Here is a 27,388-nt window from a genome sequence, read left to right as displayed (position 1 = left end):
GTCTTTTATGGTTGGCTGATTTAAATATCTGTTAGAACTTTTAGTGAATGTTGTCTGATTTTAATACTTACTTTGATAATACATAAATTGAGATTTGATTATAATTTAAGACATTTAAACTGCTATCTAAATTAATAACTTACACATTGACCATAAGAATATCTAAAGTAGTATCTAAATATTTCACATTGCTATAAACTATACCATGCTTTTATAGTATATATTTAATATCAGATAAATAGTAATGGGTCAATTATTTTCCCATTATGCCTTAGTCACAGGCATTAGATTTCAAAAATAAATTTCTCTTAATGAAGAGTTAAATACTTAAAAGTAGCTGACAGATGTCTTACTGATACACTTTTCCATTGCAACTCAAAGAATGCTCATGTTCTAGTTCAGATAAATTCTGAGATACAGGATTAAAAAGGAGTTCATTGTTATTCTGTGTTTTCTTTGCAGGCGACGATTCACAAATGTTTGCTTGGATGCTGTTAGTTGCTACCTGGTTGAACTTCAGTCTATGAGCCCCACACTAATGGTGCAGACTACTATTGGGAATTTTAAATCTCTACAGGCCAAGTTAGAACGGCTTCACTGATTGACTAATACAAGAACAGAATCATTAGTGCAGATAGTACAAACTGAAATAAAGGTTCCGATGTTGGCACTGAATTACGAACAAACAAATCCTTAGAAAGAAAATACTGAGAGAGTTTTCTGCTGCCATGGTTATCAGATGTGTGGCCTGTATTCATGCTCTTCCTAAAAGTATCTACAAATTGTAGAATGTAAATGTGACAAATGGAGTTTCTTTTACTTTTACTACTACTAGGTTTTTCAACGATAGAAAGCTTTTTTTAATACTGTTGAAATAAAGTACTTTGTGTGATCTTTGCCATGGGGATAAAAAATATTTCAAAAATATTTTTTTCTTTGTTTTAAATAATGGGGAAAAGCAAATTATTTCCCCTATTCCATTTTAATATGTTGTATCTGTTAAAATCAAATAAAGAAGTCAAAAATTGACTTCTGTCTGTTTTTATTACGTGCACACAAGCACCAAATTATATACACACCTAGAATCCCCTCCCTGCCCTGCTGCCCACGGGGCTCTGGATGCAGCCCAGGACACATTTGGCTCTCTGGGCTGGCAGTGCCATGGCCGGGGCACGTCCAGCTTCTCACCCACATCTCACACAGATGTGTGGGGGACCATGTGAAAGGCTTTACAGAAGTCCAGATACCATCTGTATCCCTTCATTTGTCCACTGTTGGAGTCACTCAGTCATGAAGGTTACCAGGTTGATCAGGCATGACTTATCCTTCGTGAAGCTGTGCTGGTTGTCTCAAATCACCTCTCTGTCCTCCAGGTGCCTCAGCACAATTTCTAGGAGAACCTGTTCCATGATCTTTCCAGGCATAGAGGGGAGGTTGACAGGTTAGTAGTTCCCAGAGTTATTCTTTATTCTCTTTCTAAAGATGGATATATTTTCTTCAGTCACCTGAGACTACACTTGACTGCCATGACTTCTCAGTTATCATGGAGAGTGACTTGGGACTACATCAGACAATGCCCTCAGGACCTTGGGAGGCATCTCACTGGGTTCTAAAGACTTAGGTAAATTCAAGTAGGTCATCATGAACCTGATCATCCCTTGCCAATGGGAAGCACTTTGCTCCCCCAGTCGCCATCCTGCTCCCAACTCAAGAGGTGCAGGAAAACAGATTTCCATTGAAGACTGTTGCAAAAATGTTGAGCCTTCATCTATTAACAGCTTTCCATCACTGTTTATCAGGAGCGTTACACCTTCTCTGGTTCACATACCTGTAGTTGCCCTTCTTGTTATTCCTTATGTCCTTTGCCAGGTTCAGTTCTAGCTTCTGGAAGGCCTTCCTCACCTCATCGCTACATAACCAGTCTTTCTCTATACTCTTCCCTGGTTCCCTGTCCTAGGTTCCAGTGCATTTAGTTCTTTCCCTTTAGTCAGACCAACAGTTCCCTCATCTGCCATGCTGGTCCCTAGCCTCCCTTGCCCAATTTCTTTCTCCTGGGGATTGCTAGGTCTTGTACTCCATGGAAGACAAAAAAATCCATTAGAATAATGGATTTAACCTATCAGCCTCTAGGGTATGGGCCCAGCACGCTTCCACTGCTTCACTCTGTTCCTCTCAGTGCCTCTCAAGGACATCTAAGGGCCTTTGTCCAGACAACAGGAATGAAAAGTGTTGGAGAACGAGGGCATCAATCCTGCTGCTTCTCATATGCTGAGTGCTCTACAGTGCCTTTACTATGAAATAGGTATGCTCTAAAATTTTGCTTAAAGTACATTTCTTTCCCTCTCAACTACCAAATACCTTCTTTTGAATGATTTTGGTGATTTTTTTGGTGATTTTAAGCCAGCAAATGCACTTGTTGATACAATATAAAAATTAAAATACAACTCCTTTTAACCTTGTTAGATGAAAAAAGAGGTGAAATATTAGAATTAGCTTTTCTTCTTTGTCATTGTTAAAAACTTAAAAAGTATTTAAATAGAAGTAGTCCTTAAAAAGTATTTAAATAGAAGTAGTCCTGTGTGTCCTGGGAAAAATATTTTCTTCTTCCATGTAAAATAAACCATCTTTAAGTATTAGAAGTTATCTTCTGCTAAGCTATGTTTCTTACAAAGGATATAATGCATTTACCCTGGTCTTGTTAGTGCAGTTCACACAAATAATTTTCAGTCTTGCCTGATATATTTAACTAAATTTCAGTATTTGCATAAAAATATCTTGTGTTCAGCCACATTCTGTAATCTGATTTAGTAATGTGATTACTAAAAAGATTTCTATTTTCAGATTTGGAGAAATAACTGAAAAGTTTTGAACAGACACAAATCAAAGACTTGAAGTTCAGCTCTTCTGTTTTTTTCTCCAGTTAATGGAATAAGGATTCCTCTGGAAATATTGTAAATTGATCAAAGTAGTAGTATTTCAAAGTGTATCACAAGTTACCTCTGATATTTTTCAGATTGACAGCAGGTAATTCCAGTATGCACATAACCTTTTGTTTTCATAACACTTGCTCTGCTCTCAGATGGAGAAAGGACAGGTTCTGTTTCCCAATTTAAATTTGGAGGTATGTGGAAAACTGGGATCAGAGGGGAGAAGGGTGGCTTAATGCAGTAGATTAAATGAAGGATGATAATCACAGGGAAGTAGCAGACCAACATAAAACATTGCTCATTAACAATATTATCAATGTATCTTTACTTTTATTTTTTTCTTCTGTAGCTTTCAATCAACACTGTGATTAGGGAAAGGTGGCAGAAGGTGGGAACAAGGGTGAGTTTCAAAGAATAGCTGCTTTAAGCAAATCAAGGTATTCTTCAAGATAATAAAATATAGTGACAGCTTACCCACTTGTATTTCACCTTGTCATGGTTTAACCCCCTCTAGCAAGTATCACACAGCCTTTTCTTACTCCCATACCTCCTTCCATAGGATGGGGGGAGTTGGAAAAAAATTAAAATCCACAGGTTGACATAACCATTTAATAATTGGAAAAAGGTAAAGTAATAGTAACAAAAAGGGAAGTAGCAAAAAGAGAGGAATAAAACCAAGAAACACAAGTAATTTACCATGCAATTGCTCATCATGGATTGACTGGTGCCCAGCCTGTCCCTTAGAAGTGATGGGTTCCTCCCACCCAGCTCCCTTTGGTTATATACTGAGCATGATGTTCCACGGTGTGGAAAATCCCCTTAGCCAGTTCGTGTCAGCTCTCCTGGCTGTGCTCCCTCCTGTCTTTTGTGTACCTGCTCGGTGGCAGAGCACAGGACACTGAAAATTCCTTTACATAAAGTAAGTACGTACCTACGGTGCAACAGCAGAAGCATCAGTGTGTTATCAACACTGTTGTGCTAAATCAAAAACATAGCACTGTACCAGCTACTTGGAAGAAAGTTACCTTTATCTCAGCTAAAACCAGGACAGCCTGAATTCCAGTAATTCCTGTATTGTATAGAGAACACTGATCTCTTACAGCTATGTATCCTGCTGTTACTCATGCCCCTCATCCCCAAATACTGATGCTGATGCAAATTTCCCCCACAGCCACAGCCATGTGCCCTGTTCCCTGCGGGCTGTTGCCACAGGCAATCCATGGTGTCTGGCTTTCCCCACTGAGGAAGTTGTGTTGATCATCAAGTTCAATAGTCAGTTTTCTTGACATATGAGAGTTCACAGAACCCTAAAATGATCTGAGTTTGAAGGGATGTTAGAGATCAAATAGTTCAGCCTTTCTGCCATGCAGGGACACTTTCAACTAGACCAGGCTGTTCAGAGCCCCATCCAACCTGGCCTTCAGTGTTACCGGGGATGAGGCATCTTCAGTTCCTCTGGGTGACCTATGCCAGTGCCCTCCCCACTCCCAAAGAACTTCTTTCTAACATCTAATGTAAATCTTGTCTCATTTAGTTTAAACCCAATCATCTTTGTCGTACACACCCTTGCAAAAAGTCTCATTTCCCTCTATTTTATAAGCCCCTGTTAAGTACTGATTTGCCTCAATGAGGTTTCTGCAGAAGTTTCCCCAGGCTAAACAAGCCCAGCTCTCTCAGCGTATCTTCATAGGAGAGGTGTTCCTGCTTTTGATATCGCTGCGCTCCTTTGGACCCTTTCCAACTGGTCAAATGCCCTTCCCGTGCTGGGGACCCAAGAGTTGGACGAAGCGCTCCAGGTGGGGTCCCACCAGAGCAGAGAGGCCGAATCCCCTCCGTCATCCTTCTGACCACGCTGCTTTGAGTACAGCCCAGGATGCAGGTGACTTTCTGGCCGGCGAGCGACACTCCCGGCTCGTTCAGAGATGCGGGGGCACGCACCGGCCGAGCGCCGAGCCCGCCGGGGCTGCACAGGAAGGCCCGCCCTGCACGCCGGCACGGCGCCGCCGGCAGCAGCGGGGCGGAGCTGCGGCTGCGCGGGGGGGGCGCGGGGCGGTGGGGCCGGCGGCGGGCGCGGCCCCTCAGCGGCCCGGCTGCGGCGAGCCAGCAGCGGTCTGGGCGCTCAGCTCCTCTCGCCGCTCGAGCCCTGGGGAAGGAGCCCGCCCCGGGGCCGTCTCCGCCCTGAGCCGGGCACGGGCAGTGCGGGTTGCGGCGGGGGAAACCTGTGCCGCTGCCCCCGCTCGGGTGAGCGGCTGGCCCCGCGCCAGGCCGGCGCCCCTGCCCTGGGGTTCCTGTCCCGCCGGACGAGGCTGCAGGATGTTTTCCTTGTCTTGTGCATCTTTGGAGTTCTTTACGATGTACTGGCGGCTTCTCTCTCTTGGCTCCTTCTGAGCTAGCGTGACCCGCACCGCTGAGCAGCACATCGCCCGTGGGCTGCCCGGAGGAAAATACATCAAACATTAAAAAAAAAAAAAAAAAATTAAAAATATATTAAAAAATATCAAAAGTTTGGAAGTACGGGTAAGCATCAGTTCTCTTTGTGTTTAGAAGGAAGCTGCTAGAGATGGTCAAGACTTTCCTTGTGAATTCTTCTCCTCTGCACCTACCCCCAGACAACAAAAACTTCTGAATTTTTTTTTTTTTCTTTCTTCAGTTTCTCTAGAAATGTGTGGGAAAGTCACTATTTGCTTTTCTGTATAATGGTTACCTAGAGATTTAGTAAGAATGGAGATTAAGCTAGATGTGCTCATCTCTACGTGTATCAAGCAAAGAAAACCATGGCCCCGCATATCATGGGTTGGACAGGTAAGTATAATAAACTCTTTGAGTTTTAATTGTATAATACTTTGCACATCCATTTGCTTTAGGAGGGTTTAAAAACAACCTCAGGAAGTATTTTTATTAACCTTAAGAGTTAAAAAATAAATTACTTTTACCTTATTGATCTGAATCTGGAGATTTAAAGTTTCCCAGAGGAACATTGAAGAGCCTTTTTTTTCCCCTACCCCAAAGACTCAGAAGAGCTTAGATGAGATTGTTGTTTTGATGGTTATCGTTTTTCACAACGTTTTTTACAATATATCGTGGGAAGGGTGAACGGTTCTTTTTTCCTCATTTCATCCTGCATCTGTTGAAAGACACACTTTCTTAGACTTCTTTCATAAAAACACACTAAATTTTTTTCTTCTAAGATTTGAATTTAAGTAGGTAGCAATTTAACACTGATTTTTAAATTATTTTTCTATTGAAGTCACTTGTAATTATCTCACTAAATTAAACACTACAAGACAAGATAGCTAATGTCCAATTTTTGCATTTTTAGAAGGTAGTTTAGCAGAGGTACTTTGAAAACTTTTTACTAATGACAGTTAAGATCAGTTTGGTGTTTTGAAACCTTTGAGTCAAATTCATCATCACTGTAAGTCCATGCTGGATATAATGTACTGTAAAGCAAATATTTTAAAGAATGAAATTAGTGTGGCAATTGCTGCCTTATTGTACTTTTTAAAATTATTTTTTCCCTGACATTTTTTCTCTGCATTATTCTGTACACCTGTGTAGAAAACAGCATTTTGAAAAATTAAATACTTTTTCATTCTTTCAATAGGAAAAAGAGGCTGTTTTTCTTCTAGATGGTAAACATATAAATGAAATTAACTTGGCATCAGGGAAGACAAAGAAGAAAATACCTTCGCTGCAGTCATTGTTGAAAAATGTGGTTGTCTTAACAACATCAGGAAATGGTTAAGTATAATATCTTATGTGCAATAAGCTCAGGTTATTTTATTTATATTTGTAACAGTGTGAAAAGGCAGATATCTAAAGCATCTGCCAGTTCACTTAAAACTGTGGCTAAGATGGAAGAGAAGTAATTTGAAGTAACTTCACAGTAATATCCTTCAAAACTTCTCTCCCCCAACGAACACAGCTGCTTGGTTGGCAGGAATACTTACAACAGGAGAGCTGTTTCTTTGGAATAAAGATCAGGACTGCTTGAAAATTGTGCCAGCAATCGAAGAGTCCAAAAAAGTAGTAGCAGGAGCACAAGGTAGGTTTTTTTCAATTAATCCTGTGAAAAAATGGAATAAAGGGAAAGTTCTTTTCCTTTCTTTAAAAGTTATTACATGAGTAAAACTGTATTCTTACATTGTTTTGCATTTGCATAATTTGTTTCCTAGCTAAACTTTGTCAAATGTCTTTTGAGTGGTACAGGTTTTTCATTTAGTAATCCCTTGTAAATAGTTCATTTTCAGATACTGTATGTCCTATTGGTTAATTTTTTACTGTAAAATGTTCCTGACTAGGTTATCAATTACGGCAGATGTACGTTTGATGTAAACAGTATATGGACAATTTGAAGCTTGTTCTCTAGGTGGGCTTTTGTGGCAAATGCTGGCTAAAAATAATAAAATGCAGACATGTATTTGCAAACCTAATTATCAAATATTTTCTTGTATTGGATAGCATCACTGATGCCAGCTTCTAAAGTTAAGTGTTGCACAAGAAATTCTGTCATTTCAGGGAAGATCAGTAGTATACCTAAGAGCTAAAAGTAATCCATAGTAGAGCACTTAGGCTGTCTTGGGAAACATCTCTAATGGTCGAGTGTTGTGGGAAGGATAATTCATAGGATACATAGAGATGAATATCCATCTGACTTTGCTGCTGCCGGAGGTCTGCTATCAGTCATGAAGCTGGAAATTAAAGATACTTAACATGACAGCTTGAATTTCTAGTTATAGATGAGAAGAGAAATCTACTTTCTCTATTCTTTTTAATTCTATGTATAACAAAGGAACAGAAACTATCCTGGCACATTGTTATGTTTGTTTGTTTTTTTTCTCCAGAGTGTTTAATGAGGTTGTACTTGTATGTATCTGGAGATGGCAGAAAGGTACTGTTAACTACTCCTACAGCATGTGCCTTTTTGTGGGAGAGTACAGAACATGAAAATACAGCCTCTGGTAAAACCTCTCTTTCTGGGCGTTGGACACAAGTTTTAACTGATGAATCTGTTATATTGCCTTCTACTGAAGAAAAAGAAATTGGAGTGGATGCTGCTTTCATACAAAATGAGGTAAAAAATAAACTCCAAGGCAATAATTCTATTTCTTAAATAAATTAGAGCCACAAAAGCTGCAGTGAATTTTGAAAGCAATGTCTGCCTCTTTGGCATTTTGCATAGGCTTAATGTTTCAGTTCATGTTATATTTGATGACAATGTAAGAGCAGCCACACTGGATCAGGTCAGAGTTTCTGGCCCACTTACATTCTTGCCAGCCTTTACATTTTTAAATGACAACATTGTGTTATTTAATCTGATTTGTAATAGCTATTGATCTAAATATGTAGATAATTAAAGAGAAATTTTCGTGTGACAAGCCTTTTGGGGTTGTTTTGATCGTGTTCTCTTTTTACAGGTACTAGGTGATTGCTGTTTGTGTTCTTTTGTATTTTACTCTGGTGAGTGTTTGATGCTCACATTTTTGATTCTTCGATGGCATGAAAATACCTTTAAAAATATTAGGTAAGTTCGAAGATATCTGAAGTTACAGCAGCATCAGGAATATTTTAATTATTTTTTGGAGCTGGGATTCAGAGATGCAAATGAACACATTTACATGGATGTTCCATTAACCTATGGTTATGAGAACCTATTTATGTTTACATGTGGATGTTTATAGTATGCCCTCTGTCATTTTAAAGCCATTCTCCCCTGTCCTTTACATGCCCCTTGTAGAATGTGTTTAATACAACAGCATTTATTTATATATTCCTTACTTCATTATTAGCTTACACCTAGATAATACTGGGAATATATATCATTCTGTGTGGGTAGCTGTGTATGCCTGTTGGCACATGTGTTTTAGTTTCATTGTTTTTTGCATGATGATGATAGAGTGTACTTTTCTTGTTTCTTGTTATATTGCTTGTATATCTTATATTTTCTTATATTTCTTGTACTGTGCAGCCATGAATGCCTTGACTACCTCTTCCTCTTCATTATGTGGATTTGCATATTTTATGGGTTTTCTGTTGCCCTTTCCATTTCTTTTGCTTGATGTGAAAGTCTATGTGTGCATTTCTTTATCTGGATTGGGGCCAAGTATTGAAATAGTTACACTGATACAACCACTTAAAAATGCTATTGAGTAATAATCAGGAGCACGTGTATAGTCCATTCTTCTTCCTAGGTGACACATGTCTATGAGTTCAAATGGATATGCCCTCTGCAGGTGTTATTTTAATAACTTGCCAAAATTTTGCCCTGCACATGATGTGGTACCACTACTTGTGTTATATGATGTCCTTTTGATATTTAGTAGTGATGTCCTACTTGACCTAATCTTCAGTTTATCAGTGGCATGGTAATTCCTTTCTGATACTAAATAAAAAATGAAATAGAGCGTAATATACCCAGTGCAGAAATGCATGTGTATGTATGTAGCTAGCTAGCTATCCACACCATAGTAATTGCAGCCTAAAATTGTAACTACGTTTCTATTATGCCAACTTATGCTTAGTTTCATTGCTTGCTGTTATTTAATTCATTTTTGCATATTAATGCTTTTTTTTTTCTTTCCTGTCAGTTAGATGGTATACTTCAAGACAGATTCTGTCTTGTGTTTTCTGTCATGTTCTGAATCTTCATAGTATCACAGAATGCTTTGGATTGAAAGGGACCTGTAAAGGTCACATAGTTCAACCTCCCTGCCATGGGTAGGAACACCTTCCACTAGGTGTTACTGGAATCATAATCCAACATCTCATTAAACGCTTCCAGTGATGGGTCATCCACAAATTTTTGTTCAGAGCCACATGCTGTTGATTTTCAAATTCTGAGTAATCCTGAGGTGGATGGTGTTACAAGGTCTGGGGAAGCTGCTTCTGGCTAGAATGCAAGTGCCTCAGTTATATGTCATTGATCTGTATATATTTGCATGTTCTAGACTTATAAATCCCATAAAAATCCCATCCCATAAAAATAACTCCTAGTGATCAGAAATAATTTTTGAACTTGTGTAAGTGCAAAATATTTTTTCATTTGTAAGGCATTTGAAGAAAAACAGGGGTTTTTTTTTGTTTTTTTTTTTTTTTTTTTTTACTAGCTCATGCTTTATATGGTTTTGTCTTGCATGGTTTTTTACTCTATAGGAATAACCCCATTCTGCAAAATGAAGTAACCACTTGGTTTTGTTATCTTTTTGTTGGCATTCAGTTCTTTGCCATACCAGATCCAGTGGGTACAGCAGACTTGTTCTCTTGTTAATTTGGTACCTCAGTGTGTGTCTGTAAAGTCAAGAGGAGCTCTGCTATGTGCATTTGCAAGAGATGGACTTCTGCTTGCAGTAGCTGTAAATCAGACTGATCCAAAGGTCTGTATGACAGTGCATCATTTTAGCTAAGAGTTCAGTTTAAATGAAGTAGTAACAAGGATTTAAAAACAGAGTTTTGGAATGATTTTAGCACTCATAAGGCAACATGAAATTATATCTACATTGATATCCCTGGCTAAAAACTTTTACTACAGCTCATAATTGTTTATGTGTGGTGTTCAGTTAGAAGTTGGTGTAAGATCCTGTCATTTCTAAGCTCTAATAAAAAAGAAATTAATTTCAATTACTGCATCATATCTGCAAAGATTCTAGGTGACTCTCAGTCAAGCCTCAGCCTGACATGTTTTGGACTTCATTATATTATTCCTATTAATAACTCAGAGGTCAAATTTTAATGTAGTTTTTAATGCTAGTGATGATAGGGAAAATGGACCCGTTTTTTGATGTACCAGATTGGGTTGGTACAATTCTTCAAAGCTCCAGTTGTTAATTACCACAAAGACTAAAGAAGAGTGATCTTATATTGAGTGTTTTAGAAAAAAGTTACATTAAAAATGTTACATTAAAAAGAAGATTGAATTACATATTAAGTATGTAATAGTCCTTAGTTCTATTTCAAGTGTAGAACAATGTGTAGAATTCAATAAATGTTCAAATAGTAACAAATAATGAAATGCAATGTAATTTCCATATATAATGATGTTACCAGTCCACCAAATTTAATGCATAAGTGAGTAGTAGACTTTTTTTTACAATAATGGCATTTTGATACAAACATTTATGATGTCTTTATTTTTTCTTTCTAGGCAACTCAGGTTTTGTTTCTGAACACCTTGAATTTTGTAACAGTTTCGGGTAGCCTGAAAGGTTGTAGTAGCAAGAGTAGCATGACCCCATCCAGGTTCATCAGGTTAGTAAATGGTGCTGTTTCTGCTGCTGTTGTGGATCTTTTGGTTTTGTGTTATGGTTTGTTTGTTTATTTTATAACTATCCTAACCCTCTGATGCTGAAGTTTGACAGAGAAAAAATATTTTTTTACTTGTCCAATTTAGATCTTACTGGGTTGGCGATATGAGTTGGACTCCTGATAGCCTTTTCTTGGCTTGCATGTTAAAACGCGGATGTTTGGTTTTATTGACATGTATGGGGGAATTGCTGACCTTAATTGCTTCTGGATGCTCTGTAGAATTTGGACCAGCACAGTTTATTCCATTTCATCCACTAATAACATACAGGTAAAAGGATTTAAAAAGGTTTATATGTATTCTGTATTCTGGTCTTACCTTACTTTCTATCATATTTATTATAATTTTGCATAAATGTTATCTTTCAAATTCACTCTTTTGCTTTTCATGTGTCTTTCCAATATCTGTTTCTCATTCATAGTTCTCTTCTATTTCTTATAATGCATTTGTCGTGATGAAAATTGACATTGTGACAATGTAAGTATACATAAAGTGATTTGTTTTCCTAAAAGTGTTTTAATTTATTAGTAATTAAAATTAGCATGTTTTTATGATATAAGAAGAAATTAAACTTGCAGAAGTGCTAAAAGTGCAAGTTTATTTTAATCCAGTCCTATTTCTCTGCTCATTGCTTAATTTACATATAGAACCTGATGTAAGGTATTGTAAATGACATATTTGCATGGACAGAAAGTAATTGGTTTTTAAAATGTTATTTTGGGATTCTCTGGGTCTAAGTTCTGAGATTATGCTGCTGGGTGCATGAGAGAGTAGGAGGATCTTTGATAACACACTTTAGCATAAAGTGAAAGTAACACAGTCTAAATAGAGAAAAAAATAAAGTCTAAACTTTATTTTTTTAAGATCTTAGTAACTTTGCATGCCTTAACCAAATAGTGTGTAAATATAACAGCTTGTGAAGACATTCAAAGCAGTATATTACCTTCTTACACTATCTGGTTGAAAAATCAGATACTGAAATATATTAAAATACATGAATTATGATGATATATTGAATGAATGCAGCCACTTTTTATTTAATAAACTTAAACAGTGTGTTATGTGGCTAATATTAGAATACATGTATTACACAGTTTTCTGAAACTCAGTAAGGAGGGATTTCTGTATAAGAAAAACCATTTTGAAAGAGAAGATGTGTGTGTTTTTAAAATTTTTCTGTTGAATATCTGAACTGATGCTGAAATTGTAAGATTCAGATTTTTGAGGAGTTCTTTCATATATTACTTTCTTAGCCTAGCCCTCCAAATTTCATCTTCAAGTATTTGTCATACCAAATACTAGCTAGATAAGAATGTGTGATATAGAAATTTAGACTCTAATTATGAAAAAATACAGTTATTACTAATGAAATAGTAAGTGGATACTGAAAGCTGGTTTTAATTTATTTAAATTCAAAGAAGTTGCAGTTTTAGTAAAATATTGGCATCTTGCAAGCATAAATAGTTTCATCCAGAGTGCTCATCCTGCAAAAGTGTAGACACTTCTCTAGGATTCTGAGGTGATTTATTCAGATAGTAGATTGCATGGTATTACATGTTCTGAAATTATTCTGTTCATGATTATTACATATGATAGTTACTTCTTAATTTTTGATGTATTTCGATTTTAGACAGCACCACTCTTGTTGTCGAGATTCCAGCCAGTCTCTTGGTTCTTCAGATTCTGACCGTGACCTCCTGAAACAGAGATTCTCTGTTGCTTCACATCCAAGACTACCCTACCTCATTGTCTCTGATGGATACATGATAACACTGCTAAGATTTCCTAACAACTTTTCACCATCAGGATTTATGAGATCCCTTTTGCTTGATTCAGCCCAACAGCTTGAAAACATCCGTCAGAATTTGATGAACTTCAAGGTGGAGTTATGAACTATTTTGTAGGTTTTTAAGTGAAAAATTTCAGGTGCATGAAAAGTGTAAATTGAAGACCAAGTACCTTTGAATTATAAAGTTGTTTAAGTAACCACTTTGATCTGCAAAGCAATGAAGACAGATTTCCTGAAATTTTATACCTTTGATGTCTGGGTGATATTTCAGGAAAGTAGAGCTGTCACTATATTATTTTCCTGTAACTGTAAAAGAAACAGGGATTTCTCTATCTGTAGAGTTGATTTGGGATGTTGACAGGTGCTACTCTTGTCAACTTTCAGAGTGATGCAGAAAGAACTCTGGAAATCCTCTATAACTTAGTCCCTGTAGTAGTGCATACATTTGTCCATTAGGTCTTCAATCAAGGGTGGCAATTAAAGCTTAGTTAAACCATTTCTGTTTCATTTTGTGTCACTTCTGAATTGAGCTATGTCTGGGAGAAGGGAAGCCAGGTCCCTTTCTTCCCTTGAATGAAGAGGTCTTGCAACTGTTGCTGACCACAGAAGATATAACAGATATTTAGTTCAGAATATTTGCTTTTACTGATAAAATGCAGCTTTTCTTCTAATTCAATTTCTATTCTGATTTTTGGAGAAATGAGCTATCATGCTATTCCTGCATAAGCTAGAATAGTGAGCAAGGATTTTGAAAGAGATATGATACTAGTAAAAATGCTGCAAAACCCTACATACAGGCAAATTTCTAGGGCTTTTTCAGGCATCAAGAAAGCAGATTCTTTCAGTATGAAATAAACTAAAGCTGTCTGGTGTGAGAGAATTCTGCTTCCCCAAAGCATGGTCAAATGGTAGTTTGTGTCTGTGCAACAGATGCTTGCTGACCTGTTCTCCCTGGGACTTTTGAACTGAAGCTTTTTCAACAGTAACCAAGTTCCTTGAATTGTTTAGAAACTGTCTGTCTTGCTAGAAACTGATGTTTTCTGTTATTGTTATTTCTTTCAGTGTAAAGGGAGATCTCGGTACTTACGATCACTGTTGTCTTTAAAAGCCAGTCTTTTAAAACAAGTTCAAAATCAAAGTTCTATCTTTTCCACCATTCCGAGATTCTTGGAGGAGGACACAACAGAAATGAATGAGAAAACCATGGATTTACTGGTACTTAATAGCATTTTCCCACTTATAGTGAAATTATGTATGTTTAAGGTATTCTAAATGGAAATAACTGTGGGGGTTTTTAAAAAAAATAATAGGTTTATTTATCCTAACTAGTGTTTTTAAAATCATTCAATATTCTCATTTTCTTTATAGACATGAGGAATATGCTTATTTTCTCAAACTGATACTTGATTTTTAGTTTTAAGCAAGTTATTTCTTTCAGCATGTGTTGACTTCTTGAAGAGTATCTGACAATATACATATCTGTCAGTTTGTGGTGTTTCAATACATGGAATGGTTTGTGTTGGAAGAGACCTTAAGGATCGTCCAGTTCCAACCCCCTGCCAGAGTGAGGAACACCTTTCATTAGACCAGACTGCTCAAAGCCCCATCCAACCTTGTCTTGGACATTTCATGCATAGGGCAGACACTGTTTCTCTGGGCAACCCATTCCAGAGTCTCAGCACTTTGACAGTAAAGAATTTCTGCCTAATATCTAAGCCTGCCCTCTCTCAGTTTAAAATCAATGTACCTTGTCCTGTCACTATGTGTCCATGTCAAAAGTCTCTTACTCTCTTTTGTAATGAAAGGTGCTATAAAGTCTCCCAAGAAACCTAATGCTTTAGCTTCACTTTAAAATAAAATGTAACATTAGCTATTAGATGTACTGCGGCTGTAGATTATCTTAACAAGAGTCTTATTCTTAATAAATATGGTACTTATCTTTATCCTGAGTTTTAGAGGGTTCTTTAATCAGTTCCAAAATCTGTATTGTCTTTTGGAAGAGTAGCCCTGTGATCATAGTTACTGAACAGCCTTTCCCAACTTCATTTCATGCTTTTGAGTTTTGGTTTTTCTTTGAAGTTTTTGAGCTTTCATTGAATGACTTTTATATCTTACAGGTATCTGGCAAAATCTCTGTCTTGTACTCTAGGTTTAATGAAGGATGGAGTTTCACTTTCTGGTATAAAATCTGCTGCTGTGTTGGCAGTGTAATTTTGTTAGGTAATTTAATTTGTCTGCCCAACTGTTCTGCAAATAACATTCCATTTGAGATTGAGATGAAATTGCAGATTATTAAACACACTAGCATTTAAGCAAGGTAATTAAGCATAAAAACTTCATTTATGAGACTGACTAAATGATGATTCTTTGCAGTCTAAGTGTGCTCTCTCTCTCTCAGTAAACTTGGATTAAACTGTTGATTTTTCATTTGTCTGATTTAGGACCTTGAAGAAGAATCAGACAATGGAAAGCAGTTTTACAATAGCCCTTCCAGCTTCTATAACCAAAGAATCTATTCGTCTGTTGGTAAAGCTGATGAAGGTTGCTTAGAATTTGCATCAATGTTTGATACCATCCATGCAGAAGATGATATTGAAGAGAAAGATAAATCAGCATTGGAACTATATTCCATTCAGAAGAACCTCCTTGGTGCATGGCAGATAGGGATTTCAAAAAATATAGAAGAGAAAGATGCATTACTGAATTACACAGTGAACTGCATTATCCATTTTTTCAGCATTATTCAGTTTGTGAAATGTACTTTGCTAAACCAGGATGCATTTTTAAACAAGTCTCTGAAGACTACTCAGTGGATGCATTTTGTCCTGAAATATTTTCAGCAGTGTTTGACTGTCTTGTACTGGCATTCAAGAGCCAGTGTGACTGGGCATGTGGCAAAGTTGACATTCGAAACTTTAAAACTGATGTTTATACAGCAACAAGATCAGTTGTTCTCAAAAAACCTTTTGGCATGCTTCTGTCTTTTGAAAATGGTTTCTCACACCCTAAGCAGAGTATGTGTACTACAGTATGAGAATTTTTTTGCCTCTCCTGACAGTAATACTCTTGTGGAACTTGACTCTCTCACAGTGCCTGTTTTCTTAGTTCTTGATGAGAATACTACTCAGCAGTTTAGCTCACTGAAATCTCTGCTTAGAGAGTGTCCTCAAGTAATCCATGATGCAAAAACAGAAAAAAGGTATGAATAAGCTTTGCATGGGGAAAAAAATATACAGCAAAACTTCGTGATCAGGCCCAGAGATCACAGGTTTATGAAAGGCAGATCCTGTGTGAACAGCCTGGTCTTCTGTGACAGGTGACCTACTTGATGGATGTGAAGGGCTGTGGATATTGTGGATATTGTCTACCTGGACTTTAGTAAAACCTTTGTTATAGGCTCCCACAACTTTCTTCTGGAGAAATTGGCTGCTCATGGCTTGGATAAAAGCACTCTTTGCTGGGTTAAAATTAATTAATGGCTGATGGCTGGGCCTAGGAAGTGCTGGTGAATGGAGTTACATCCAGCTGCAGCTAGTTGCTGTGGTGTTCCCAAAGGCTCAGTATTGGGGCCAGCCCTGATTAATATATTTATCAATGATCGGGGTGAGGGTATCGGGAGCACCTTCAGTCAATTCACAGATAATACTCAGTTGGGTGGGAATGTTGGTCTGCTGGGGGGCAGAAAGGCTCTGCAGAAGAATCTGGTCTAGCTGCATTGATAGTCTGAAGCTAATGGTGTGAGGTTCAACAAGGCCAAGTACCAGGTCCTGCCCTCGGGTCACAACAACCTTGTGCAGCATCACATGCTGGGGTAGAGTAGCTGGAAAGCTGCCCAGCAGAAAAGGTCCTGGGGACATATGTTGACAGCAGCTGCACATGAGCAGGTGTATGCCCAGATGGCCAAAAAAGGCCAATGGAATCCTGGCAGCAGGACCAGAGAAGTGACAGTTGTTCTGTATTTGGCACTGGTGAGGCAGCACATCAAGTCCTGTGTCCAACCCTAGGTCCCCCAGTATCTGAAAGGGTTGTCAAGCATTGGACCAGGCTGCCTGGGGAAGTGGGCTGAGTCTCCGTTCCTGTAGGTATTTAAAAGATGTGTAGCTGTGGTGTTAAGGGACATAGTTTAGAAGTGGGATTGGCAATGTTAATGGTTGGAGACAGTAATCCTAAGGGTGTTTTCCAGCCTAAGTGGTTCTGTATGATAGAAAGAAAATGGTATGAGTTAAACTATAATGAAATATCCTTTTGGGGTTTTTTTGCCACCTTTTACTCCATGGAAAGTCATGATAAACAAAGCATACGGATTAAGGCTCAGACCTATATTTGAATATAGTTTGGTTGTGGTGACTAAACTATAACTGCAAATCAGTTTGGAGACAATGGATGGGTTGACAGCTGACACCAGACCTGGTAGTGCAGCATCAATCCAGATATTGAAATTTAGATGCTTTAACTGTCTCTTGTGCATTTCACTCTTTCCTAGTTGCAAAGTATACGGAGCAAGAGTCTGCTCATATGCAGTATGTCAGTGATGTCAGTCAGCAAAGTTTTTATTCATTATGGATGTGATGTCTCAGAGCGATAAGAAAAACCCATTTGTGGAAACTAATTTACTTAAACTGTCAGAGCTATTTCTTCCACACACATAAACTTGACTGAAGTGTGCTGTCCAACTTTTGGGAAAGTATACTGTTACCACTATTTCTAGAGTACAGAGTATTTCTGTGCTGCAAAACTCCAGTGAATCAAAGTGTGCTGTTCACATGAGCAGGCTTCTGCTTTCCAGAGATTTAAAACTTAAGTAGCATTATAACTCACAAATTAATTCCTACTACAGTGAAAGGTAGTAATCAGTAATCCTTAAATATAGTAAATATCAGTAATCCTTTAGTATAGTACTATGTTCACTGCAAATCTGATATGCAAGTTTCAGTTGTCTCAGAGAAGATAATCCATATTTTTGATTAATTGTGCTTGAGGTGCTGAGCACTGTGCATACGACTGACTCTGTGGTAATTATGAACCCAGTAGTACTTCAAGATGCAGATGTGTTTCAGTTCTGTGCAAACTTTTTTAAGTCTCTAGCAACGTGTATTTGCTTGTATTGTTAAGCTGACTATGTGTCTGAGCTGGTACATCTAATAGAACTGTGCTAGGTGACAGGGACTTGCCAGCCCTAAAACCATACTCTGCAATCTTGTTTTATTGTCTTTGCTTTTCTGTGTTACGCTTAGGTTTTTTAATCAGTCTTGTTTATAAAGATAGTAATACCTGTTCTGAGATTCTCTAAGATTATTTCATTTCCCCATTGTTTAGCTAGCAAAGGGATTAATTTTGGGGATGTTTAGGTTCTTAAAGTAGATTGCTGTGCTTAAGAAAATTCAGAAGAATAATGTTTGTTAGTCAAAAATGAGGCAAGAAGTGCTTCATTTTTTCCCCTCACCCAAGTCAAGAAAGTAGTTCATACAACTTATTTTTCAGGTGTATAATGCAAAATAAAAGAACATAAGAAATTGATGTAGGCAACTTCTTTAATTCTTGCTTAATTTCATAATACTGTACTTCTTGAATTACAGGTTGACTGTACTATGGCAACTGTTGTATAAGAAAGTGGTTTGGTATCAGGTGCAGCTAAAAAGAAAAGTGAACAAAAGTGCAGAAGAGGTTTCTGTTGTCTCATTGCTTTTAAGTCATATACAAGCAGCCATCCAGTCTTCAGGAGTGACATTAGAACAACATATGAAGATTAATTCTGTGTCTGGTTAGTAAAAATGTTAATTGAAAACTAGGAAAATTAGGTCCAACTGTTACAAACAGTAAATGACTACCAGATTTTTTTGAAAAGTGAACATTGGGACTTCTCTTAAAATTCTTACCATAATTCTGTCTTAAATACTTAGTGTCCTGGTATGTCTATAGATTGCATTATAATCTTTAGAGCTTGTTGAGCTGAATAAAGAGACTGAATTGACTTCAGTTTGCTTTGAGCCATGTCGTGAAGAATCTGAATGGAAGATTTTAATTCTGAACTCCTGTGTTGTTTCTTCTGAAGTAAATGCCACACATCACAGTGTGTCTCTTACTGGATTTCTGTGTAGAAAGATTGTTCACTCCTTGTGGCCATTGTGGGTATGAGCATTTTGTATTCACAAATGTAGTCAGCTTGAACTAAGCATCTAAATTAGTGTAAGCTAAGATACTTGGTAATCTAGCATATTTATTTTCCTAATAGTATACAGTTGTAGCCTAATTTCTTACACTTTGCTGTTCGATGTTCTACCTTCTTTTGAATTCTACACTGCTAAGCCCAGCTTCCCATTTATGTCTCCCTTTACAATTCTGTTTCCTTGCCATGTTCTTGATCTCTGTCCCTTAAAAGATAGTTCTAACTTCTCTTCCTATAGCACTCCATACAATACATAAGCTCCTTCTGAAGGAGAGCTCATACATTACGTGTCCTGGTAAGGAGTATTCAAAGTCATCTTCTCTCTCAGATGCTCAAAACTTAGACTTAATTATGAGAATAGAAGTTTACTGGGGGACTCACATATTTTGTTCTGCTTTCAGTAAATCTCTGATGCTGAAATAAGAGCATATGTATTTGTAAATGTAAAAGTAACTACTAAAAGTAGAGTTTTTAATTTGTTACTATGTGACTTTTACAGGTGAGGAGCAGTTCCTTTTAGGCTCATACAGAGAATCTGTGGACATTTGGAAAAGATCTCTTTGTGAACTCAAGACAAATGGTAAGGGATAAAATCTTTGAGAGTGGAGGGGGTGAGTGGTATAATCATTTTACATTTGTGACTCTGTTTGCCCTTCAGAAAGAGGGGGTGAGATGAATAAAGGATGCATATTTGAAATTAAGATGGGATGAATAGACACCAGTCAAAACTTAAGTCTGGTTGCTCTCTGAGAGAATTCTGTGCATTTCTATTTTAATATCAGAGCTTTCTTGTGATTATGAAGTACTTGGTACAGGGAACTTCTAGATAAATTTGTGAGCAAGAATGAGACAAAAACAGATGAAGAAAAAATCAATTTCTTTAGTAGTTGTAAAGTTAAAAGAATTAGTGTTTGGAGAGTAACAAAACAAAACTTGTGTCAGGAGTTTTTGTAAGAGTTGATTTGAAACAGATATACCAGAGTTTCTTTTCCAGGCATCATAAGAAAATTTTCTGCTGGTTATTAGAATAAAGAATACTTCATAGAGGAAAAAAATTCAGAATATTGGAGGCTTGGTGGATGTCTAAGCAACTCTACTGTGGTTCAGGCATTCTTTATTTGAAGGCTAGACTTCCTTAAGCTCTCCTTTGTTTGTCTGTGTCTTAACAGTTATTCATAGTATTGTTTTGCCATATCTCTAGAAATGAAAATGTTGTGGATGCGCATTAACTTACTAGGGACTTAGAGGTTGTATAGAAGGATCATATCCTAAAGTAGCTGCTCCTGATTTCTACTCCTCAAAGTGTATTGTTTATGTAGATGTGTTTCTGGAGAGAAAAGAAATAGTACTTTCACTTGCTACTTTTCTTTTTGTGTTTATTGTTTCTCTTCCACTTGGCCTTGTACCTTTTTTTCATTTTTTAATTCAGGAGGAAAAAGAGCATGTTTTCTTCAGCGTAGATACTATCTTGCAATATTGTTTTGTCACTTGTATCAATATAACGTGTGTGAAGCTCAGGGACTCTGCGATCATCTGGTAAGAGAGATTCTAAGGCGATCACAGCTCTCTACAAGTCAGGTGGAAGAATTTTCTGGTACGTTTACTTTGCCTAAAAGTGTGATAATGTATGTTGACACTGTTTGAAGAACCCAGTGTCTAATTTCTTTGCCCTCACATGCACATGTGACAGCTTTTGATGCTTTTCACTTTACACTGTTTTCAGTGACTTTTTCTGATCTTCAGATGATATTTCAACTGCACTTGTTGGAATATGTGTTTAGACAACTCTCATTGTCTACTAGTCACCTGCTAAGTATTTTTCAACTCAAATCCTCTCAAAGAAGGACTTTGAATAAGAAAAATAAGGGGGAAATTATGTGATTTGATTTGATAGTAATTTATCATTAAATTTATTTATGATTAAATAATTTTAGCATTCAAATTTAAAATAATTTTTATCATATTGTTTTAATTCTATATTTCTTTTTTTAGATATCAAGTATGTTCAGCATGAATTATGGATGGTAACCAGCATTCATACTGACACTGCCATGGCTGTGATTCAATCCATGGCACGATTCATGGCTGCTTATTTCACAAAGCAGCTGCTCTACATCTTTCCTCCCCACAATGTTGACATCCTTCATCCACTTCACATCAAACAAGGTATTTCCTGTATAAGCTGTTCTAGTTGCTTAAATCTCACAATTTTTTCACACGTATCAGTGATGTCTGTTATGCTTTAACTTGACGATCAAGTTAGCTTTTCAGTGGAGTAGGAGACAGAAAAAAACCATGAGGATGTCACAAAAAAAGTGTAGCTGATACAATTTTTGTTCCAACAGATAGGATCACTTAGTTGGGAAGATACCTGTAAGATCATTGTGTCCAGCCATTAACATTGTCAAGCCCACCACTAAACCATGTCCCTAAACAGCACAGCGTCGCATCTTTAAAATACCTACAGGAATGGAGATTCAACCCACCTTCCTGGGCAGCCAGGTCCAATGCTTGACAACACTTGTAGAGGGTTCCTGATATCCAGTATAAACCTCCCCTGGCATAACTTGAAGCCATTTCCTCTTCTGTCTCTTGGCACTTGGGAGAAAAGATGGATCCCAACATGGCTACAGCCTGCCTGCCTTCAAGGAGTGATAAAGTCTTCCCTGAGCCTCCTCTTCTCCAGGCTGCCTCAGCTGCTTCTCACAAGACCTGTGCTCCAGACCCTTCCCTTGTTACCCTTTTCTGGACATGCTCCAGCACCTCAATGTCTTTCTTGTACTGAGGGGCCCAAAACTAACCCCAGCATTCAAGCTGACCTCACCAGTGCTGAGTACAGAGGGACAATCACTACCCAAGTTCCACTGGCCACACTATTCCTGATACAAGCCAGGATGCCCTTGGCTTCCTTGGCCATCTGGACACACAGTGGCTCATGTTCAACCTCTGTCAAGCAACATGCCCAGGTCCTTTTCCACTGGACAGCTTTCTAGGCACTCTTCCCCCGGCATGTAGTCTAGGCAGGGGTTGTTGTGATCCAAGTGCAGGACCTGACATGTGGCCTTTTAAAATACCATATAATAGTCAATCCAGAACCCTCTACAGAGCCTTCCCACACCCTGCCATAGAAGGAGATCAGGTTGGTCAAGCAGGACCTGCTTGTTTCGAATCCCTGCTGTCTGGGCCTGATCCTGGTTGTCCTGTATGTGTCTCATGATGGCTCTCAAGATGATCCATGACTTTCCTCTGCATCACAGTCAGGCTGACAGGTCTGTAGTTCTCCACACCCTTCTTCCACCTCTTCCTATCAATGGGTGTCCCTTTTGCCAGCCTCTGGTCAGCTGGAACCTTCCTGGTGAGCCAGGACCATGGGTAATGATGGAAGCTGGCTCAGTGAGTATTTCCTCCAGCTCCCTCAGTACCCTTTGGTGGATCCCATCCAACCCAATAGAATTGTGTATGTCTACGTGGTGTATGGTTGCTGACCATTTTCCCTTGGACTGGGGTCTTCATTCTGTTCCCCGTTCCTGTCTTCTAGCTCAGAGGACTTGTTACTCAGAAAACTGGTTTGCTATTAAAGAATGAGGAAGGGAAGGCATTAAGTACCTCAGCCTTTTTATCATCCTTTGTCACAATTTTGCCTAAAGATCTGGCTCTGACTGACTTTGATCCTCCCAAAAGTGGGATAACACTAGTGCTGAAGAAGTACTTGAATCTGTGATCTGGTGTGACCGCAGCTGAAAAGCCAGAGGAAAGCATTTTTTGCTTATCTGACAGTCAAAGTCTTGGAATCCAAATCCAAATGCTTCAGACACCATCTGTCAAAGCAAATGGGAATGCCAGGTTGCTTGGCATTGAATCCAGTAGTACTTGTTAGTTTAAGTCCTGCTTCTTAGGATTTTTCTGAGAATTAGTGTTTATCACAGTGAGTGGTTTCAGAGAGATTCCATTTAAAGATTTCCTTTGTCAGGAAATTTTTGTTTTCAGACCTACTTTTTCATATCTTTGTGAGAATAAAGGTTTGTTTGGAAGCATTTGGTAGAGTACCAGTAAGTTCATATTATAATGCCATATATTTTTTTACAATATTAACTTATTTTGATTGATTAGGTTTTCTGTAGTGTATTTGAATACATTGAATGTTTTTAATGCTTCTGTACTACAGCATGCCCTGGTATCTACTTCTTTTTTCATGGTCTCTTTAATGCTTTATTTGGACAGCTTTCAAGATAAACCCTACAAAATAAAACCTTGATTTTAATACTTGATTAGGCGAAGATCAATGTACATGGTGAGACAATTGGGGTAAAATTACATTGTGCAAGTTGGATTAGTGTGAATATCTCCTAAGTAATGCCACTATCTGAGCAAAACAGAAGCTGTGAGAGGAGCAAATAACTCTTTAGGATTCATGTTGATCAGCACCTCTGCAGGAGAACTAGGAAGCAAAACCTTGAAAAACAAATCTAAATCTGAACAAAAAAGGACATAGTAAATTTGTCTCAAGTTTGTATCTATATACTACCCTAAAATCAAAGAATCACAGAATATTATATACTGTTCTTTCTCAAAAATGCATTTTAACGTTCTGTCTTTTGCAACAAGCAGAATGTGTACAAACAATATGGGTACACTAGGAAAACTCTAGGAATTTCGATTTATCTCATGTGTACCCTCTAGTATATGCTACAAATACGAAAAATATTTGCAAGTGGTCCATCAATGTGATTAAGTCTTTAAAGAGAAAAAAAAAACCCACAGATTTTGCACTTGCTGTCCTATCCAACATAATTGAGCAGGAAAATAGCCTATTCCGAACACACTCCTATACCATTGCATGAGCTGCATCTGCTGCTGCAGATGGACTTCCATAGCATACCTCTAATAAAAGTAAATTAATAATAAAAGCAGTTGTACACTGTAACTAATCCACAAGAATGTGAGCAAATAAATTCCAGATTATTCATGTGATAGCATGAGGATTTATGTAAACTTTTATATGTGCCTTTCATGTCACAGATTCACCTCCTCGTGTCATTCCACTGCAACACTGTTTGGTTACCAGAGCTGTCAGGGACCAGAAGCTTTCATCTGTGTGGACAGTTGAATATGCTCTTGATTTGTTCTTTATTGGTGGACTTATTCCAGAGGCTGTGTGGTTAGCACACACACTTGGGGACTGGAAGCTGTCTGTGTCAATTGGTCTGGCCTACCAGCTGTATTGTCAGAACTCTGAGGAGCTCTCAAGGTAAACTTGCTATTGGAATTAGTATACTATTTTTTGTTACATAGTTATTTCCATGAAGTTTATTGTGACAAGCCGTATATATTGCCTCAGAAGTTCATATTACCAGACTCCTACTAGGTGTGGAACTTAAGGTGGTGTGATTACTTATTTTGGCATAGCTATTAGCTTAACAGACCTTCATTGGATTATGTATGGATATGACTTAGTTATTCATGAGCACTTTCTTATTATATTTTCAGAATGAATAAACCAGAGTGTCACCTGCCATTAAGCTTATTACCAATGCAGACTTTTCGGGAAAAGTTACAGTGTTTGTTAGGACAGCCAGTAACTTCTGAAACATCAGGACATATTAAATACAAGAAGTTCACAGGTACTTAAAATGAAAAATAATTGTGGTTATTTTTCTTGTTATTTGACTAAATATACACTGTCTGAGAAAGAAACAATTACTGTGTCTTCTCCAGTGTGTGTATTACTGTTATAATATATTCAAGCACTTTAATTTCATGAGGGTGTATGTTTTGGCTTTGATCATTCCAGAAATGAAATAAATTATCAATCTTGTCTTCTCATTTGTATTGTCCAAACCTTTATTTGACCATATTTGATATTAACTTACTTGGAAGAAAACTGAATCTTCGTTACAACAAGCAAACAAAAAAAATTTATATGTTAACAAGTATGGAAAGTATCATCAAACTTGAAATCAGTTATAAGAAGTTAAGTTTTGCTTTTTCCTTTCTGATAAAGTGTATCCCCAGATCCAGCAGCTAGCAAGGCTAAGAGTGTATTCCCAGTAGGCACATACACAGCACCTATGTGGGTCTGGCCACACACAAACACCTACAGACCTGCTCACCACTCACTCAGGCAGCACCAACAGCCCTATCACCTTTCGCTCTCCTGTTAGTCAGGGTTAAGATTGGCGTATAGGTACCTGTTTGTACAGTGTGTGTCACTACAGTAGCTAGGCCAGTGGCAAGACCATTAGCTGAGTAGATGGCCAGCTGACCCAGTTGCTGAGTGTCACAGGTAGCTCATGTCTGTGTTTGTAAGCTCTCAAAACCCCAGCCCCTCTCTGCTTTCTGGTACTCAGAAAACTGACAACACCTACTCACAAACACCCTCTTCCCCCACACACATACACTGTCCATGCACCCCCACAGCAGCTGGCCTGGAGCACACCGTCCTGTCAGTATACAGGATACAGCAGACGCTTGGTCTGGGCTCCTCAGCCTGTCCGGGTGCCTGACCTTTAGAGACACACACATACCAATGTAAACACTGTATTTCTCGCATGTGGTCATGGCTCCCTTGGTCTCCCCTTGTCTTGCCCTTAGAGACATGAAGACACACAAGCAGGTCTCTCACTTGTCTCTGGCTGTTGGGCAGGTCTTCACTGAACCCTGCAGATACTGTGAGCTCCTAACTTAACTGCTGAAATTCCCACTGTTAGCTGGGTCAACCTGACCTTATTTGTGTTCTACAGAAAGTTTACTGGCACAATTTGTATATTTTATTATCTTTTTGTCTGAAAGCATTTCAAGTTCTTGTCAGCAGGTGGACCTACTTACTGATAAAAGACTTGCTTTAGTCATTATTAATAATATACGTGTTTATGCCTTTTTGGTAAGAATGATTTGCCAGAATGTTATGCCAAGCAAATGCCTGGCTAAAAAGTTCCATTGTTCTACCTAGAAAGGCAATAGCCGTCATGGTAGTGTTGAAAAACTTTAAATTAATAACTGAATACTAGTTTTTAATGCATGAGATCTTAAGCAGATGAGGTCTGTTATTGTAATATATGAATGCAAATTCAGAGAATGTAACCTCGTGTCACAATGAAAATCCATGTATTGATTCAATTAATCTGTCAGTTTCTGGGCTTAATATTTTATAGATCCCATTGAAGAGGAAGATGCAGATGTTCTTTATAGTTCAATACAGGAACTACTGAAAGCAGCTGTTATGGCAGATGTTGATATTCTCTCAGAGACATTTCAGCTTTTGATGGATTCTGCCAAGGATCTTTGCAGAAAGTTTTATGGTTTGGTTCCGGTTGGGCTCTGTCTTCCAGCACCACCATTGTACTGTCCTCAACCAGCTTCTCTCAGTGAAGTAAGTCTGTTTCTTGTGTGTTTGTTTGATGGTATTTATGAATCTTTATGAGCTTTATTCTAGTTCTTTTGAGCTCATTTTTCTGTTTTCTTCCTTGTCTGCTCATCTGCCCAGGTAGCACAGCAGTGATGAGAAAGGATGTGTGCCTCTGTGTTTTTTCCATAAATGATCTATGCTGTAAGAAGACAAGATTAGGACTAGTAATAGCATTTAGTTATATGTCCTTTCTAATTTTGAGCTTTGTTTGTCTTTGCATTTTTAGGAAGACAGTGATGACATTCTTTTAAAAACAGAGAAAGAAGTCCGTCAGAAAGTGTCAGGAGTTCTTCAGCGAATTATCTTGCTCTTCCGGGCTGCTCATTGTTCTTGCTCTGCAGCACAGTGGTATATTACACAACTGAAGTGGGCAAGAAAAGTTATGCAGAAAGTAAACATTTAACTTTCTATTTTTAACTTGAATATCAATTGTAAATATTATTAATAAGTTTGCAGCTGCAGAAGCATTCAATCTCACCTTGGCTTTGATGTCATGTTTTGTACATGTCATCTTCTAGTTCTATACTTCATGCTCATTTTTATAGGAAACCAGAACTTAAAGATAGAGGGTATCTAAATCATAAGGTGTTTCCTTTTGGGTCTTTCTATACCTACTTGGTAACCTATGAATTCATTTATTTTCCATTAAAAAGAAAAAAAAAGATTTTAATTGGAAGTTATAGCTGTGAGCTGGATATATGCTCCAAATCATTAGGGTTGAATATTAACATAGAAGGTAATGCTCACTTCAGGTAGAGGGATCATCTTAGTGCACAGAACTTGTAAGATCTCATTTTACTTT

At 37.9% G+C, this 27,388-nt stretch overlaps 2 protein-coding genes across 4 annotated transcripts in view; both read left to right on the top strand.

The window, feature by feature from the left end:
* NUP155 (nucleoporin 155) overlaps window positions 1–1,029 on the top strand; it is a 30,738-nt gene extending 29,709 nt beyond the window's left edge. For both annotated transcript variants that reach the window (XM_041472570.1, XM_041472561.1), the window contains one exon: window positions 463–1,029. In XM_041472570.1, the coding sequence (XP_041328504.1) occupies window positions 463–601 (139 nt within the window). In that variant the 3' untranslated portion in view covers window positions 602–1,029. The remainder of the gene's footprint in view (window positions 1–462) is intronic.
* Window positions 1,030–5,327: 4,298 nt separating this feature from the next.
* The window catches only part of CPLANE1 (ciliogenesis and planar polarity effector 1), a 58,883-nt gene continuing 36,822 nt past the window's right edge, over window positions 5,328–27,388 (top strand). For both annotated transcript variants that reach the window (XM_041472403.1, XM_041472412.1), the window contains exons 1-20: window positions 5,328–5,444; window positions 5,578–5,729; window positions 6,532–6,667; window positions 6,853–6,972; window positions 7,772–8,001; window positions 8,345–8,451; window positions 10,144–10,300; window positions 11,068–11,171; window positions 11,314–11,496; window positions 12,857–13,106; window positions 14,078–14,230; window positions 15,457–16,214; window positions 18,592–18,776; window positions 19,681–19,761; window positions 20,611–20,775; window positions 21,174–21,347; window positions 24,201–24,429; window positions 24,669–24,802; window positions 26,333–26,550; window positions 26,813–26,977. In XM_041472403.1, coding sequence (XP_041328337.1) covers window positions 5,649–5,729; window positions 6,532–6,667; window positions 6,853–6,972; window positions 7,772–8,001; window positions 8,345–8,451; window positions 10,144–10,300; window positions 11,068–11,171; window positions 11,314–11,496; window positions 12,857–13,106; window positions 14,078–14,230; window positions 15,457–16,214; window positions 18,592–18,776; window positions 19,681–19,761; window positions 20,611–20,775; window positions 21,174–21,347; window positions 24,201–24,429; window positions 24,669–24,802; window positions 26,333–26,550; window positions 26,813–26,977 — 3,630 coding nt within the window. In that variant the 5' untranslated portion in view covers window positions 5,328–5,444; window positions 5,578–5,648. The remainder of the gene's footprint in view (window positions 5,445–5,577; window positions 5,730–6,531; window positions 6,668–6,852; window positions 6,973–7,771; window positions 8,002–8,344; window positions 8,452–10,143; window positions 10,301–11,067; window positions 11,172–11,313; window positions 11,497–12,856; window positions 13,107–14,077; window positions 14,231–15,456; window positions 16,215–18,591; window positions 18,777–19,680; window positions 19,762–20,610; window positions 20,776–21,173; window positions 21,348–24,200; window positions 24,430–24,668; window positions 24,803–26,332; window positions 26,551–26,812; window positions 26,978–27,388) is intronic.

Source organism: Pyrgilauda ruficollis, unplaced genomic scaffold (genome assembly GCF_017590135.1).
Source record: "Pyrgilauda ruficollis isolate IOZ18807 unplaced genomic scaffold, ASM1759013v1 scaffold108, whole genome shotgun sequence".
NCBI lineage: Eukaryota > Metazoa > Chordata > Aves > Passeriformes > Passeridae > Pyrgilauda > Pyrgilauda ruficollis.
Note: the sequence above shows the minus strand (reverse complement) of the source record. Positions and strands in the feature narration are given on the sequence as shown.